The sequence below is a fragment of the Neopelma chrysocephalum genome, unplaced genomic scaffold (assembly GCF_003984885.1).
Source record: "Neopelma chrysocephalum unplaced genomic scaffold, ASM398488v2 Primary Assembly neopelma1_76, whole genome shotgun sequence".
Taxonomy (NCBI): Eukaryota; Metazoa; Chordata; class Aves; order Passeriformes; family Pipridae; genus Neopelma; species Neopelma chrysocephalum.
In genome coordinates this window covers 9,765,766-9,782,298 of record NW_020897737.1, presented here as the reverse complement: position 1 = coordinate 9,782,298, position 16,533 = coordinate 9,765,766, and the positions used below count along the sequence as shown (strand labels likewise).

At 33.6% G+C, this 16,533-nt stretch overlaps 1 protein-coding gene across 3 annotated transcripts in view; it reads left to right on the top strand.

Moving 5' to 3' along the window:
- The window catches only part of CFAP47 (cilia and flagella associated protein 47), a 275,466-nt gene that overhangs the window by 107,163 nt on the left and 151,770 nt on the right, over positions 1-16,533 (top strand). For all 3 annotated transcript variants that reach the window (XM_027689060.1, XM_027689061.1, XM_027689062.1), the window contains exons 44-45: positions 350-576; positions 6,219-6,384. In XM_027689060.1, the coding sequence (XP_027544861.1) occupies positions 350-576; positions 6,219-6,384 (393 nt within the window). The remainder of the gene's footprint in view (positions 1-349; positions 577-6,218; positions 6,385-16,533) is intronic.

The following is a 16,533-nucleotide window of genomic DNA, read 5'->3' as shown; positions in this document are numbered from 1 at the left end:
GCAGAAAGACTTTCATAAACTTTTATTAATCATAATAGTATCACTAAAATCTGGGATTTTTTTATTTCCTATCAAAAGCACCTTTGGGGTTGGATTTCAGTCTGTGTTAATTATTATGTTCCAATTATATTGATAAAGAAAGAAGTATTATGATATTATAAGCAGTAAATGGCATGTGCTAGATTTATAGCATGGAAATAAACATTGAAGGAATTTTGTATTCTGACTTTTCTCCAGGGATTAGAAATTTTAAATGCTCTAATCAGTTCCACCAGCACTGACAAATGTGATGTGTGTGATTTTTTTGCCTTTTTTGTTTGTTATTGTTTTGTTTGTTTGTTTTTAACAGATCAAAGCGCATCACAGCCAGTTTTATATTTGAAATGTCGTCTTGGTCAGATTCTTGAAGAGAATCTGAGGATTCCATTGATCAATGAGTCAAGAGAGAGGGCTCTGGCTGTGGCTGCACAACAGCAGATGTCAGCTATTGAACATGAGAGAAGATTGATGACTGGGACTCTGCAGAGTAGCAGCGTTCGAGTTGCAACTGCTCTGTTAGGGCTGTCCAGAGTAGAGGTGAGAAACATGTGTTACTGCAATTATTTAGTTGTTCCTGGTTTGTAGGACTGATTTTTTTTTTTTAATGTTTCAGGAATTAGTGTGAAGTTGTGGGTTTTTCACACAACTGTAATCTGACAGTTACTAATCCCAATTTCCCTCAGACACTGCAATATTTTACATGTTCATTCTGAAGATGCTTTGTCACTCCAAGCTATTAAGTGCCTCCTTTAAGAAAACTTGGCTGCAGTTAAGAAGAGCACTAACATTTTACTTCAGTTAGCTTCTGAAAAATACCTAGCCATTAAAAAAGTTTTCATATTCTATCAAATAGGTATTTGTATTAGTGTCTTTACTTATGCATATTTTTGGAGAAATGAAAATTCTCAACGGCTTTGCTTTTTTTTTCACAATAGACTTTGAGAATAAATAAAGGGGCAGGACAGACTTTCCTTGTCTTGTAATCAAGGTTTTAATTTGCTTTATGAACCTGATGTTACCTGGCCTCAGACAGATTGCTGGTTGGCAGTGTTATTCTAGTTACACAGGTCCCCAAATATGGTTCCCAGCACTAAGAGGAAAAAATTTTCCCTGGTGATTTGATGTTAATAAATTTATTCCTTTTGTTTAGAGATAAGTTTAAAAAGTAATATAAAACAAATTAAATGAAGTAAAATTCCACAGTAAGTTTAATCTTTTGTGTGTTTGTAGTGGGACAAGAATTGTGATCATGTAACCTAGACTCAAATAGTTTCCTTTGGGATTATAGCTAATCCACTGCTCTGGTGACATTTTATCGACTTTTCATAATTGAAGTCCCTTAATATCACAGTCACTTAGAAAATACTTGATGAAAGGTCTAACTGCTCTGAGGCTGTGGATGAAATCATGGCAGAACATAATAGAAACACTCTTTGTACCACTAGGTATGCTAAGATGTAATATGAGTTCTAAAATCACATGTATGAAAGAAGACTGGAGGATGATTAAACTAATTATAGTATAAAATACATAATGGTGAATACTAACACTGAATAATTTATCATGTGAAAAGTGAAACTAGTATGTAGAAATAAGTATTTTCCTCCATGTATAGAAAGTCTTATACTTCCTTATGAGAGATAAAATGATGAAGTTCTGCTACATACTGACATATAAAAGAGTTTACACATTAAAAATATCTCAATAAGGTAAACCACTCTGCAGACTAAATTATGACACTTTTTCCTAATAACTCTTTGTCAGAAATTCTTACCTACTGTCACTTTAAAAGGGACAGCATAGAAATTCTGGTGGCATTAACTGAAGAAACTTTTTTGGTGGGGGCAATCAAATTTGGAGCTGAAGGATGGTTTTAAGTTGTCTAAATTCTCCTCTCACACCCCCTATTAAAAAAAAAAAAGCCCATTCACAGCTTCTGTAATTCAATGAATTATTTAGGCTCATGAGGTCCTTTGAGGCATATGTTGTAGGTTAGAGGTAAATCTAGAATATCTGGAAATCTGTTACTCTCTTTTTGATTCATATTCCCCCTTTCTACTCTCTTCCTGCAGGTATAATTCTGTTAGGCAATAGGTGGACAGAAGGGAAAATACCCTTATATTAGCACTACTTGGTCAATTTTTTACCTGTCAAATTGAAGAATAAATAACTAAATAATTGCATGCTTTTCATTCTTTTTAAACTGTACATTTTAGTCATGCTTACTTAAATCACATAGAAAATAGTAATAAAGGTAGGTTATGTTTTTGGAGTCAAACTGGATGTGTGTAATCAGTAACAACTGCTGTAATTTTTTACTTGATGCGTCTATACACCCAGGTGAAAGTTGTGCCTGGTTTTGTACTATGTTTTTACTATTTCTTTTCCTTGCTGTAAGAAACAAAGATCTATTTTGCTTGTTTTAATGAATAGAATTTATTAAAACTTATAATGATTTTTTTATATTTTTCTCATACAACTGTGTAACTGTCTTGCTTCCTGACTATTTGTTAATTAATTTCTACTAAAACATTTTTAGGTAGTAGTAAAGGTAATATAGGATGGAACTCAGCCACTGTTAAGGTTGGGTCTGACATTATTGTGAATAATTACAAATTATTCACAGAACAGCCTTTGTGTTAATAATTAATAAGAGAAAGCTGTAGGTAGGAAGTTTCAGTGAACATAGATAACTAGAGAAGGAAAAGGATATCTGGAAAGAAAGGTAAGAGAATGCGGAAGAAGAACATAACTTGTTTAGACTGAAGTTGCTAATTGTGGTAAATAGAGGGAAGTGAATAAAAGAAAGAAGGAAATAACATTAAGGAAAATTCACTTGGGAATGTGAGGGGAAGGATGCTGCAGTCAGAGAAGTTCAAAATAACATGCCTTGGTTTTCCTTTTTTTTCTTGAATCTACATAAAGAGGCACAAACTACACCCAGTTGCTAGCAGAGGCGCCACTAAGCTCCTTGTATAATTAGACATTATAATAGGAAAGGAAAAGAAGTCCTGTTCTACCAGAATCCCAGAAGTAAAGCTTACCCTTCCCACTGTGTCTAGTTGTACCCTCATTGTTAAGCCCTAAAAGTATTTCCTTAGGATCCATTTTGTTTCCATTGGAATGCATGGCTCATCTGAGTGTGGACACCAGATTTACCATATTCCACCTGTTAGGACATTGTGCATTTTGTTTTTATCCTGCTGTCCATGTGACTAAGCAACGTGGAGTATTTTTATCTTAGTACACCACAGTGACGTTGATGAGTTTTAGTTTTGATCAATGAAAAATGAGCATAGGCCTTGTAGACTTGTGGCTTCTGCTGTTTGACTGATGTGGCAAAGTCTCATCCTACTCCTATCTGGGTGTGATATTCAAAGTTTTTGCTCTTCATAGTCCCCCAGGAATCAAGGAGGATTTTTTGTGTTTTTCAGTATGATTATGGAAAAGTTGTATGCTCAGTTTAAACAATTTTTATGGGTTTTTTTTGAGAAAGAATCGTGGTGTCCTTGAGCAGAGACGATACTGTAATTAAAAAGTTACATTAGATACACTTGAGTGGGAATGAACTTTTCATGAAGGGATCTGTGGTCAGATTTCAATTCGTTGAATCTACAAGTGGGACCAATGTCTTTTATATTGCATCACTTATCTTTTGATATGGGATTAAGGGAGTTGGCAAACACGATTAATCACAGGGATTCTGAGAGACAGATAATAAAATTCTTCATTCATGAGGAACAGTTTTAGAAGTTAATTCCTATGAGGAAGAAATGGGGCTAAATTAGGATTTGGAAAACAGTAATATGCAAGGAAAGAGAAAGGTGCCTCAGTGCTCTGTAACAGTATCTGCCATCCTTTCCATTAGAAAGTGCAAAGAAAATACCTTGGAAAATCAATAGGTCTTTGAAAAATACCAAGTTTAATTCTGATGGTTTATGTACCCTCCATTCCCTTTTAGAAAAATTATTCTTAAAAAATAATTAATCCTGGGAACTGAATGCAAATTCTGTTCTTAAATGGTAATAACACTTCCACATTTGGAATATCACAAACCATCACATTGATGAAGAAGTACCTGGAACCTGTCTTATTGTAACAGAGCAGCCTTAGATCTGAATTTAACTCTCACTACCCTGAAAAATATTAAAAATGAGAGACATTTTCTCTTGGAAGTGTTATCCTATGAGACAACAGAGTTTAGCCTTCTGCGTGCTTGCAGGATTTTCTTTTTCCCCTAGGTCTCTCATTAAAAATATTTACATCCTTTACTTTTGCCAGGAAATATTTGAAATGTTCATAGACTGTGATACTAACCAACTGGCTTTTTTCCTAACATGTCTTTAAAATGAGATAGCATGAACAAGGATCTTAAAGTATTTCGGGGATTTTTTAAAATAATATCTCTTCATGATAATTATAATTTAAATGAGTTCAGTGTTCCACAAAAGGTCATCTTAAAATTATTTTTTCAATTAAAATTTACCAGAACTATGTAAGGATGTTGGATTTTTATTTCAGTGTTGGAAAATAATCTAATTGCCAAAATCATGTGTAGGTATGAATTTATATTTGATTATGTGGAAGATCAAGTCAAATTTAAACTGGTAAATATGTGTCGTTCTTTTGGTTGGGAACTTCCCATTACAAGTGATAATGAAATTTTTTTTCCCACTGGCATTTCAGTCCTATCAGAGAGAAGTGGAACTTGCTATTAATATACCAACTGAATTATTTGCACCTATTGATTTTTTTATTAATTTTGTATGTGAGAGAGAGAGCAATTTCTGTCAACTCCCAGTCTTGTATGATAAAAATTAGTAAATAGTGAGTTCACATTTTGAACTCGCATGACAATTTTTGTTCTTCATCAAACAAGAATCTTGAATAATTATCTATTTCCATATTTATTTGTGTCAAAAAAGTGTATTTGCAACAAAAGCTTAGCAGGTTCCCAAAGTCCACATGTACTTTAACACCTTATTGACACTTTGGATGAATAGAGTAGTGGTCAAAACAAAGCAATGGCAGAGTGTAAGTCTGCTTTCTAAAACCAGCAAGGGAATGAGAGTTTTATATTAAAACAGAAAATAAAAACAAAGAAACCCACCACCAAACCAAAGCAGAACACCAGGCTTGTTGATTTGAACAGTAATTTGACCATTTTAACCTTAGTAGTAATCTTTAGGAATAATCACCTTACCTTTTAAATTGTACTTTTATATTCTCACAGTGGATTTGTGTTCCTTAGCCCACTGAATTATATACTGTGATGCCTGCTGTCTTGGCATTGTTTTAAAGCAATAGATTTTGATAATAAACCAGTTTTCTTACAAAACCCTGAATATTTCTGTATTTATTTCCTCCCTACACTTGCTTCAAGATAATTCACAACAGTCATAAATTCAAAGACTTGTCTGTAAAAAATACGTGACTAGTTTCAGGTTTGAAATTTGTTCAACTTACAATTACTCTTGAGCATTGCAATTATACTGTGTTATTGGATTGAAAATAGCAATTTTGAGCAAGTAGTGTATTAAATCATTACATTATTTTTGTCATGGTATCCTACAGAAGTCAAATTTAGTTCATTAGAGGTTCATATGCTTATATTGACCTTGCCCTAATATACTGTGCTAATCCTTTACTAATATGTTTCATGCTGTTGATTAGCAATGCTTTTTACCAAGAGGAGGAATTTAGTTGTCCCTAAAATTAATTCTAAGTGCCCTAATTTTCAAAATATATTGTCAACATTAAAATATCAACGTTAATTCAGCTAATAGTTATCCCTTCCCAAATATCAAAATTATTTTTCTTTTTCATCCTTTATTACTCAGAAACTTTATTAAGTAAGAGAAGAAATACCTTTCTACAACTGATACAAAATACGTTTCTCTCCTTTCCTCCCCTGAATACCTATAAAGGCTAGCAGACTGGTTTCTGAGGAAGATGTGGGTTTACTGTAAATTTCAAAATGTATTTTTCTTAAACAAATGTTTCAGATGCATGATGTCTTAAAAAATTTAAGACAGTTTTTATTTGGAAGGATCCCTCAAAAATTGCTATCTAACTTGCCTAATTATCAATTCAATTTTAGAATTATAATTTTGCATTTCTTAACCTAAAAATATTATGAGATGATTGTCCATATGGATATATTATTCCTTCACTTGCAGAAATGTGCACTTCTGAAACCTCGTAAATACCCCCCAAAGTACGTGGATTACAGTGTAGAAGTGAGCATGAAAGAATTTTTTGAAGTTCCTCACAAGTTCTCTGTTCCAGTATTGCCATCAACCAGAGTTAATTTGGAAGCAAAAGACCCTTCATCTCAGAAAACAGGTAAGAATAATCTCAAAGATGAAGAATTTGGTTGGCTTCTTTTGCCACGATAATTTTATTTTTAAGGTTTTCCTAAATAGATCCAAAAAATGATCTTTCTCTCCTTTTTGCTATTGATCAAGTCCTCAACTTTGTCTTTATTGTCATTACCCAAGATCTATATATGAGCTCAAACCAGAGCTTTCCGCTTGCTCTTGGTTTTCTCAAAGGCACAGAAGCACAGGAGACTTGCTCAAAAAGAGAATTAATTGCTTCTGTTTATGTGGCAGATCCTGAATTTGAGCTCATTTCTCCCTGACCCTCATCAATGAAGAGCTGTGCCTTAGACTTCAAGAGTGATCTTGTCAGCTTTGGTCACTCTCTGTCATCTCTAATTTTTCTAGTATCTTAAATTTCATATTGAAATCTTAATTGTTTTCTTTTTTTTTTTTTTGCTTGGCTTTCATTTTGTTCCCTCCTTTGCTAGTGGATTTTTTTTTCAATGCTTTATTTAAAACTATAAAGCACTTTAGGTTGCATTTAGTAAAAAACAAAAACAACAACAACAAAAAAACCAAAACCCAAACAACAACTTGAGTGCCTGAGGGAGCTGGGATTGTCTCCTGGAGAAAAGGAGTCTCAGGGTGGAGCTTATCGCTCCCTACAACTACCTGAAATGAGGTTGTAGCCAAGTGGGAGTCAATCTCTTCTCCCAAGTAACAAGTGACAGGAAAAGACGAAATGGCCTCAAGTTGCACCAGTGGAGGTTTAGGTCGGATATTAGAAAAAATTTCTTCACCAAAAGCAGCATTGGAACAGGTTGTGCAGGGAAGTGGTGGAGTCACCATCCCTGATGGTGTTTAAAAGATGTGGAGATGTGGCACTTAAGGACCTGGTTTAGTGGTGGGTTAACAGTTTGACTCAGTGATCTTAGAGGTCTTTTCCAACTAAATGATCCCATGATAAAATTTCTGTTTATATTATGGCTAATGTAATGTCCCACAGGTAATGGATAACAACACAAATAATCTTTGGTTTTACTACTTAAAGTAATAGTTTTCTTAGTGGATTTAATAAAGACTTTAATTATAGAGTCCACCCATAGTTTTGTTTCATCTGTTCTTGATCAATAGGGTCCTTCTGCAGGTTTCTCCAGTTCACTTCTCCAAGTGTCACTGGAATCAGCCGTGCTTTCATGGTGTATGTTTGTTTTCAAGCTTCATGTATACCTTGTGGTTTTTGTTTCTTTCTGGAATAATAATTATTAGAAAATTTCTTTGTTTTTTTGTTCAGACAAGTCTTTGTTACAGGTACATTCTAATTCAATTACAGTATCTGTGCTATAATACATTTAGGGTGTGTTTTTTGGAGGATGGCAGCAATAGTTATTGCAGTACTAGAAGCAAGACTGATGAGTGACTACAGGACAAGCAGTCAGTACAAATTGTAGAATAGATGTAACACTGATTGAAGGCTGAAACATTTAATGTGTGACAGAATATTTAAATCCCAGTTGAAATTCTTTTGTTGCCAACTTAATAAATAAATGTGTGTGTTTGTAGCAATTAAAGTAGAGGTGAACTAAAAAAAAGTCATAATGACTCTGAGTGTAGGAGATTCTTTGGATTGCACTGACAAAGAGGGGAATACCAGCTGGAGGGGAGACAGGAAAATCTGCACACACAGATTTGATGACATAACAAGATCTCCACCATGATCTCAGAGCAAAGGTGACAAGCTCGTAGGTCACTGTTGCTTAGCAATTTCTCAGATTATTTCAGAAGTTGAAATGTGAATGAATATGTCTGAAAAAATTAGAATATTAATTACAAAAATGTAGTAAATAAACTACATTACAGTAAGGAATTACTTATTTTGCTCTTAGTTCATGCTGCTTCTTTATTCATCAAAGGATATTATACAAATGTCTGAAAGAGTGCTTAGATTTATGAAGAAAAAAATGTGAAAGCAAGCTAACTAAAATCAATCTTTGTATCAGAATTTCTTAGACTGCCACAGCAGGAAGTGTGCAACCAATATTATAAGAACTCTGCCAACAGGGAATTAGAAGGTAAAAATCAATGCCACTTTAAACATTTTCTTGTACAATAGATCTTGTTAAAAAACCTTATTACATTTTTGACAGTATTGCAGATCAAACAGATAAAAGGAGTACAATATGTTTACCTTACTTCCAGCATGATATCTTATTCAAAATCCAAATCATACACTATATTTGTATGGATCTAAAATAATACATTGGCCATATTTAAAAGATTTAGCAAGTGCTGTTAGTTCATTACTGGAGAATCATTGGAAAGGGAGTCCTTAGGAACAATAAATAAATATAAACTACATTTTAATAATTTGGAAGATTATGTAAAGACTTTGTTGAGTTAGCAATGACATAGATTTTGTGAAAGAAGATAGTTGGAACTGTTACATAGTTATAAACTATGAATTTTAGTGCAACCAAACATGTAGTAGTATGTGTGAAAAAGTCTGCATGCTAAACCAGGGGAGAGGCTGGTTTTGGAAAGCAATTGTTAGTGAAAAGGACTGACAGTCATGCAAAATTTTTATCTCAATGAGAGCTCTTTCTTAATGCTCAAACGGCCAATGAGGTCTACAGATAAATTAGAGACATAAGGACTGCGTAGGTGATCTTGTCTCAGTACACAGTATTGGCAGAAGAGCTAGTACAGAAGTGAAGGGTCTTGGTGCCTGTGAGTTTATGGAAATTCTGAAAGAATTTGAAAAAGGCAAACCACAAAAATGTTCCAGTGCTCGAAAATAAAGCTCAGAGCAAGGGCAACCTCATGATCACTTTGAATTCTGTGTGTCTGCTGAGCAATTCAAGCACAGCCCCTGTGGTGTGTTAGTGTTATGTGACTGAAGGAGTCAGAGTCATTAAGGTTGGAAAAGGCTTCTGAGACCATCGAGTCCAACGGTTAACCCAGCACCGCCGTGTTCACCACTAATCCACATCCCTAAGCAACACATCTACATGTTTCTTGAACTCTTCCAGGTACGGTAATTCCACCACTTCCCTGGGAAGCCTATTCTAATCCCTGCCCAGCCTTTCAGTGAAGAATTTTTTGTAATATCAAATCTAAACCTCCCCTGGCATAACCTGAGGCCATTTTCCTCTGGTCCTGTTGCTTATCACCTGGGAGAGATGTGTTGATCTGGTCTCAGTATTTGTCTTTTGTAGACTAAATTGTAGTCTATAGTTAGAAATATATGATGTTATGACTTCATTGTCCTACTTTTCAATAAATAAAGTGCAGAACAACTAACAATCAAGAATTAAATTTTAAATCATTATTTGACATGAACCATTCTTACTGTCAGAATGATACTTTTTAGTGTTTTTCTTTTGTGTTTTACATAATAATATCAGATAGCTAAATAAAAACATTTGCCCATGGTGTATTGTTGTGAACTTTTCGTGTTAGTAACAATTTCTAATATTTTTTCATAATTACATGCAGCGTTTTAAAATTTGGATTCATATTTTTTCATGACCTGTGGACAACCTTATCTCCTTCTTTCTATGATTTCTAAATGTTATCTCATATACTTGCTCAGCAGTGGGATTAATCAACTCAATGTTTTTTGAATTTTATTTATTTATTTATTTGTGTTTCTAAAGCAATTTCCTGGGGACTTAAGTCTGTTCTTCAAAAAAACTTTATCAGTAATTCTGTTGTTTCTTCCTAGTATTCCATGGTCTATGTGCTGTATAAATTTTCATGCATCTTAGGGTTGCTTTATTTTTATGAATAAAGTCTTAATCTTTTAAAGCAAAATTGCATAGACTCTGCCCAATAGCAGCAATAACAAAAAAAGTTATTCTTTCATTTTACTATTCACATTTTTCAGGTTTTATTCTAGCTCCTTATGTTAACTTTCAGAGTTCAGTTCTATGATTTAACTGACTGTATAGTAATAAAAATTGAATTAAATTTTGTTGTCTTAATCATTCAGGTAGTGAGGCACAAGTGGGATTAAAAAGTGTTAAGTGGTAGCATTCCTTTTTACTGTTCCTTCATACAAAGGATTTATTTAGAATATGATTCTGTTTCAAAATGTGGTTCTGAAAAATGATAATATATGTCTTTATCTTAATAGTTTTCATTCCAGCTGTATCTATTGAATAGCTGTTTTTACTATATGTATGCATTAGCAGAAAGTTGTTTTGGTCTTGCAAAAGTGAGAGGGATTTAAATATTATACTGCATGCATTTCTTTTGTGCTTAATAGCTGCAATAATGAATTCAGTGGAGAATAGTTATATTTACTACAGGGTTTTTTTGTGTTGTGAAAGAAAACTGGGAAGACTTCTTTTATATTGTTGTGAATAGATTTACTGCTGTGGTGAAGAAGGATGTTAATCCTCAGAAAACATGTGAAAGTATCCTTTACCTCATTTTCTGGTCAGAATTGAAATTCAGAAGATTTAGTGAAATCTGGTGTCTACCTAGAAGAAGATGTGAATAGACAGGAAAGGCTTCAAACTTACTTGAAAAATGAAGCCTTTTGGAGTCAGGATGTTCATATATGATTTAGATTTTAATCAGTGAATTCTGACATCTGCTTGCATGAGTGTCAGTGTCAAGATTTCCTGCCATGCAGTCTTATTTTACAAAACTGTATCTGTATAAGTGAGTATGCTCTTCCTGCAAGTAAGGAGAATGTTTGGTAAGTCAGAGCTATTATATTATCTTTGTTGAATAGATTTTATAAACATTTTATCTGCTGTATATTTGCTGATCCTGTCCAACAGCACAACACCTGCTATGGTTAGGAAAGAAAGAAATTGCTATGCAATTTGGGGTAGAACTGAGAAAACCAATACAAAAGTCAATGCTATATGTTTTTTCAGCAGGTAATGAAAGACCAGCTTTAACTAAGTTTTAACTGCATTTACTGGGCAGTGGAGTTTATTTGAAAAACGTGGATTTTATGCTGAGTACTATTATGTGTCAAAGATGAAATAGTATAGGTCAGAAGGGGAGGAAGAGCTTTGTTTTGAAAAGTGATGTCTCCCATAATATTCGAAAAATCTGCAAAGCAGCAGAGCACCTTGCTCACAGTGTGAACTAAAGCTGTCAGCCTTACTTCCCCCTCTGCGTTTTTCTGACTTCAGCTCCCTTGCTAGTTTATTAAGGGATTTTTCAAAAAAAATTTGAAAAACAGGGCTCCGTGAATGCCTAACTGGAAAAATAAAGTGCAGGTATTGAAAAGTGTTATTACTATTTTATGAAAGGCAGCATATTATGGGAACATCACATCCAGAAGGAAAGGTTGCAAATGAGGGAGAGTTCAGCCAAGTTCTATGGTAATTATTTCAAGGTCTCGAAAGATTGAATACCTTGATCTTGCAGTGATCTCTGAGAGAAAGAGGTCCTGCTCAGGTTACCTGTAAGTTTTTAAAAAGGGAAAATATATCTGACTGTAAAGACTGTGAAATGCTCTTTGCAGAAAGCATAGCACTTTCTACATAAGACAGAGATTTGTAATGAAACAATTTGTGATACCTGTAAAATTATGTGAATTTGAGGTTTATTAAATACTGACACAAACTCCATAGAAGCAACTATCTTTTTACCACTCAGTCTTTTCAAAAAGAAAGTGGAAGCTTTCCTAAGATACATGCTTTTGCTCCAACTGTCAGGTTAGGGCTTAATATAACAATTATTTGACGAAATTGTAGGGTTAAGATAAACATCCAGTAATATGTCATCTGGTATTAAATAAGAATGTATCCTAGAGTTTGGAAATTATTGAATTTTCTGGACTAGTCTGTGCCTAGTCCATACTATATTATTATATAGTATGGTGACACTGGGGATGGCTCTCAGTAATGGAAAAAAGAACCTGTAGAAATTCCTGAGACAGAGCATCACACATAATTGCACGTGACAGTTCATGGATACCACGGCATGTGAGTACTTTATAAGAAGGGCTTCCTATTTATTTGTTTTTTTTTTTCAGACTTTTTTTTTGTTTGCAATCTTCTGTCTTCAAAGGACTTTAGATTACCACTTGTACTATCAGCAGAAACCTGATAGCAATACCCTTGGACTAGAAGCATTTTAGAGGAAAGAAAATATATGGGAGTAAATGATTGATAACAATTGCTGTTCAAAAGCATTTCAGCAGCACATTTGTACCAGCTTATTTTATACGTTGCAAAAATAAATAAATACCAATGGCTGTTGTCATGTAATGATAAATATACAAATATATTCCATCAATAATGAAAAAAATTATGCAGTTCTATGAGATTTTTTAATCCATTTTAATTTTCAAATGGATATGTACCTAAGCAAGCATGTCCTGATATACACTTACTGCATTTTATTATCCAGTATGTTGATGAACTTTTCTAAGGCAAGCATGCACTGAGAATGCTTTTTGCCATGCCATATGGTTTATTTTCTTAGTTTATAAAAATAACATAAAAAACCTAGGCATGAAAATAGAATTAAAAACATATTTTTTTGATGGCTAGGTTGTAGTATTTTGCATTAAACTTGTCCAGGAAGAAATAAAATCTCACAATGCATTTTCAATGAAAAAACGTTGTTCCACCTTGCTATCTAATTTAGATTCCATGTCAAAAGCTAATATTAGAGTTCTGTTGCCTCTTACTACAGTATTTAACAGTGTTGGCTCCCTGCTGTTATACTTGCAAAGAATCTCCAAAAAGAGCTCTCTATTTTAATTATTTTTCTTTTTTTTCTTTCCTTTCCTCCCCAGTGAATTATGAAAAAGCTTTCTCTATTGGAACTATCAAGAATTGTTAAATATTTTCTACTTTCTAGGTAATTGCTCCTACAGTTAATTGATTAGATTTTTTAAGCTTTTTTTGGTTGCTTCTGTTAAAACAACTACTGGTTTACTTTTTTCTCTTTTTTTAAAAAAAGAAAACTTATTTCCCCGGAGAATTCTAGATTGCAAAAAGAGAGGAATCACACCACAGAAGTCTCTAGTTAGCTCTTGTTATATCTTTTTGCTATAAAGCCTTCATTACTAATTTTACATTAACTTACTATTTTGCAGTGAGTGATATAAGAGACTTGATCTTTGATTCTCTCTCCATGTAATACTTCCTTATGCATTTAGTGCAGTCTTTTAATAGTTTCAAGCTCTTCTCTTTGCAGGAAATTTTGTTTAGTCTTTTGTCTTCTCCTCTCTGTTGCTTATTTTTTAAAGAGCTTCTCTCAACCACTTCTTTCCGGTCACAAAGAATCAGTTTTGAATTTTTTTGTAAATTTTGTGGGTAAATTCTAAAGAGAACTTAGCTCGGACTTTGTTGTGATTTCAGATTGAGAGTCTTTGAATTATTTCCTCAATGTAATTCTTTATAATTTGACTAATCCTTTTCAGTAGGCGCTATTCATCAGGTGACTTAAGAAAGCACCTAAGCATTACAATGTTTCTGAAGCTGTATTAAGCAAACTTTTTACTTGGCAGCATTCCAGTTGCCCATCGGTATAGTGACTGCTTGTTTCTAAAGTGCCTGTGAGTATTCTTCAGAAATATTAGGGGGCAACGATTACTAAACAACCAATCCCCAAGAATCTCTTTGTTCTGATTTGTTGTGGTGACACACAGCTCCTCACTGGCTTCTGAATGTGACACACAAACATGACTGCTGACTGTTCATGACGAGACACTGAAAAAACTGTCTCCCATTTGCAGTTTTAAATAAATTAAGAAAAACTTGCTTTCATTCTTTTTTTCCCCAAGTAGATCTTCCTTTTCTGATTGATAAAATGTATTTAACTGTTTGTTTAGATGTGTAATGATATATTGTATTTAAGTGAAAAAAGAACCAGTAACCAGTAGGTTTTTTAGAAACTTGTACAAATCTGTTGTATTCAGATAAAGCGCAAGCAAATCAGCAAATAAACATACACAGTGATAGCAAAAATTTTAAAACCTATCAGCTTTCATTAAGGTATATTAAAGGGTGGTTGCTTTTTCAAGACTACTGAGTAGAGTGATTTAATTCAGATGAGCTCATTTGAAGACCTGATATATAAACAGAAGTCAGAATGGTTGCTTATTTAACCTTCTGAGAGTCCATACCTGAAAATTCAGTTCTCGGGTTAATTTAACCATTTATTTGTGACACATGCATGGTGTCAGGGGCTGAGATAAGTTCACTGAGAAATTTAGCTTCGAACTTCTAAAAAGATAGAACCATCATTGTTGAACAAAAGCTATTATAATGTGCAATTAGTTGACGACTGCTGAAGGCCCATACTTTGCACCTTCAGAAATTATACCAACAGAGTGTGGTATGGAAGAGTAGCATTTCTATTCTTACTCATGCCCTCCTCCCACAATTTGCAAAAGGACTAAACAGCAATTACTCTACTAAGTGGTTTTATTACAAACTTGGAGAATATGTTTTTTCTTACAATTTAATGTCAAAACAACTGTCATTACTTTTCTTTGAAAGGTACTGTTTGTTGGCTAATGCAGTTAGAGGACTAACTTTGAATTCAGGTCAGGCAGACCTAAAATGAGGAGTTATAAGATTTTTAAGAACCACAAGGCATGGGCTGTTAATTCCAGATGATGATCAGATTGTCTTTTCCAATAAGTAAATGGCACAAGTAAATGGCAGTTGCCAGAGAACATGACCAATGTCTACGTGCTGTAATTTAGCTTTCCAAGAATGTGTGCTATTAGCACTAAAAGTTTTGTTTTTGCAAATCTCCCTGTTTTGACAACTGTCTCACAAACAAACCCAATATGATTGAGTAAATGTTTCCCAGACGTGTTTTTCTGACATAATTCTATAAAATAAAATGGTTGGCCCATTTCATATGGAGCATCTCCCTGTCAAACAGTAAATATCCTGTGTATCACTGTAACAAGACCCTGTATTGCTCTGCCCGACTTTTCACTGTGAAGAAATGTTTGCAGGCTCTGCTTCCTCTTACATAGAAACAACATAAATGCTGCCCATTGCTTACTGTTACTAATTTTTGTCTCAGAAATTGTTAGGCAAATTTTGACCCAATGGTTTATTTTCAATAAATCTTTAAATGTCTTCCTTGATTAATCTTTGTTGAGTATCTTATGAGTCTTAGGAAGAAGAAAACATGCTACACTGAGACAATCTTAAGCCCAGTTTACTTTATGGTATTTAAAATTAGCATGAAAAATGTTTTGCAGGAAAAAAAAGTGACCTTCACCAATAATTCAAAGACAAGTGATTTCTGTAATAATTTCAATTTGGAGGTCCTGTCTCACTTCAGAAACCATATCTTATTGTAGAAAATACTCATGTTAAATAAACATCACCTATTTGTTTGCTTTCCTTTTCATTCATTGTAATTGAGCATAATATTTCAGTTATTCAACTGACCTTTCCTTCAGTGTATTTTTAAATGCATAAGAAACAATACTTTTACCAAAGTAATGCCAAACTAGATACTGTAAAAATGGAATGTACTTTTCTTGGGTTTTCTTTTTAAATTTTTCTATAGGAGACATTTCTGTTTGAAAGTGTTCATTTCAAATATGGGTCCAACTCAGGGAAAGAAAACCCTAATTATTAGTAATTAGAATTTCCATTTAGTGCAAGAAAGTAAAATTCATACAGAAATATTTTGGAATTTCCACTATGCTGAATTACCTTTCTTCAAATACATGTTTAAGCATCTACTTTATCATGAAATACAAGTATTTCAAATGTGTGGTTTAAATTTTAAGTAAATATTTTGTTTCAACATCCTAAAATAATTCTTGTAGACAAGGACTATACTAATGAACTGAGGAATGAAAAAGGCAGTTTCATTCTTTGCATAACTGACAAACTCAGGTCACTTGTGTGGAAGATAGCCCATAGGGGTAATAACTTAATGATAAAATAGAGAAAAAATAATAATAATTAAAAAACTACCAGGCCATTAATCTTATCTTTAAAAGAGAACAAACTAATTATTTCAGAAAGGGTTAAACCTGAGGTGCAATTTATAATCTTTCTGATAGTCTAGTAATGTTGAAAGATTAATAATGTCAGTCAGTACAATTTGTCTGTTGAACTTCAGCTATTTTTGTGGAAAAAGTGAAGTAGTGATGACATAAGGCCACAAGAAAACTTCAGCTGGGGGTTCATTTTCTGAATGGTGAAACCTGAAT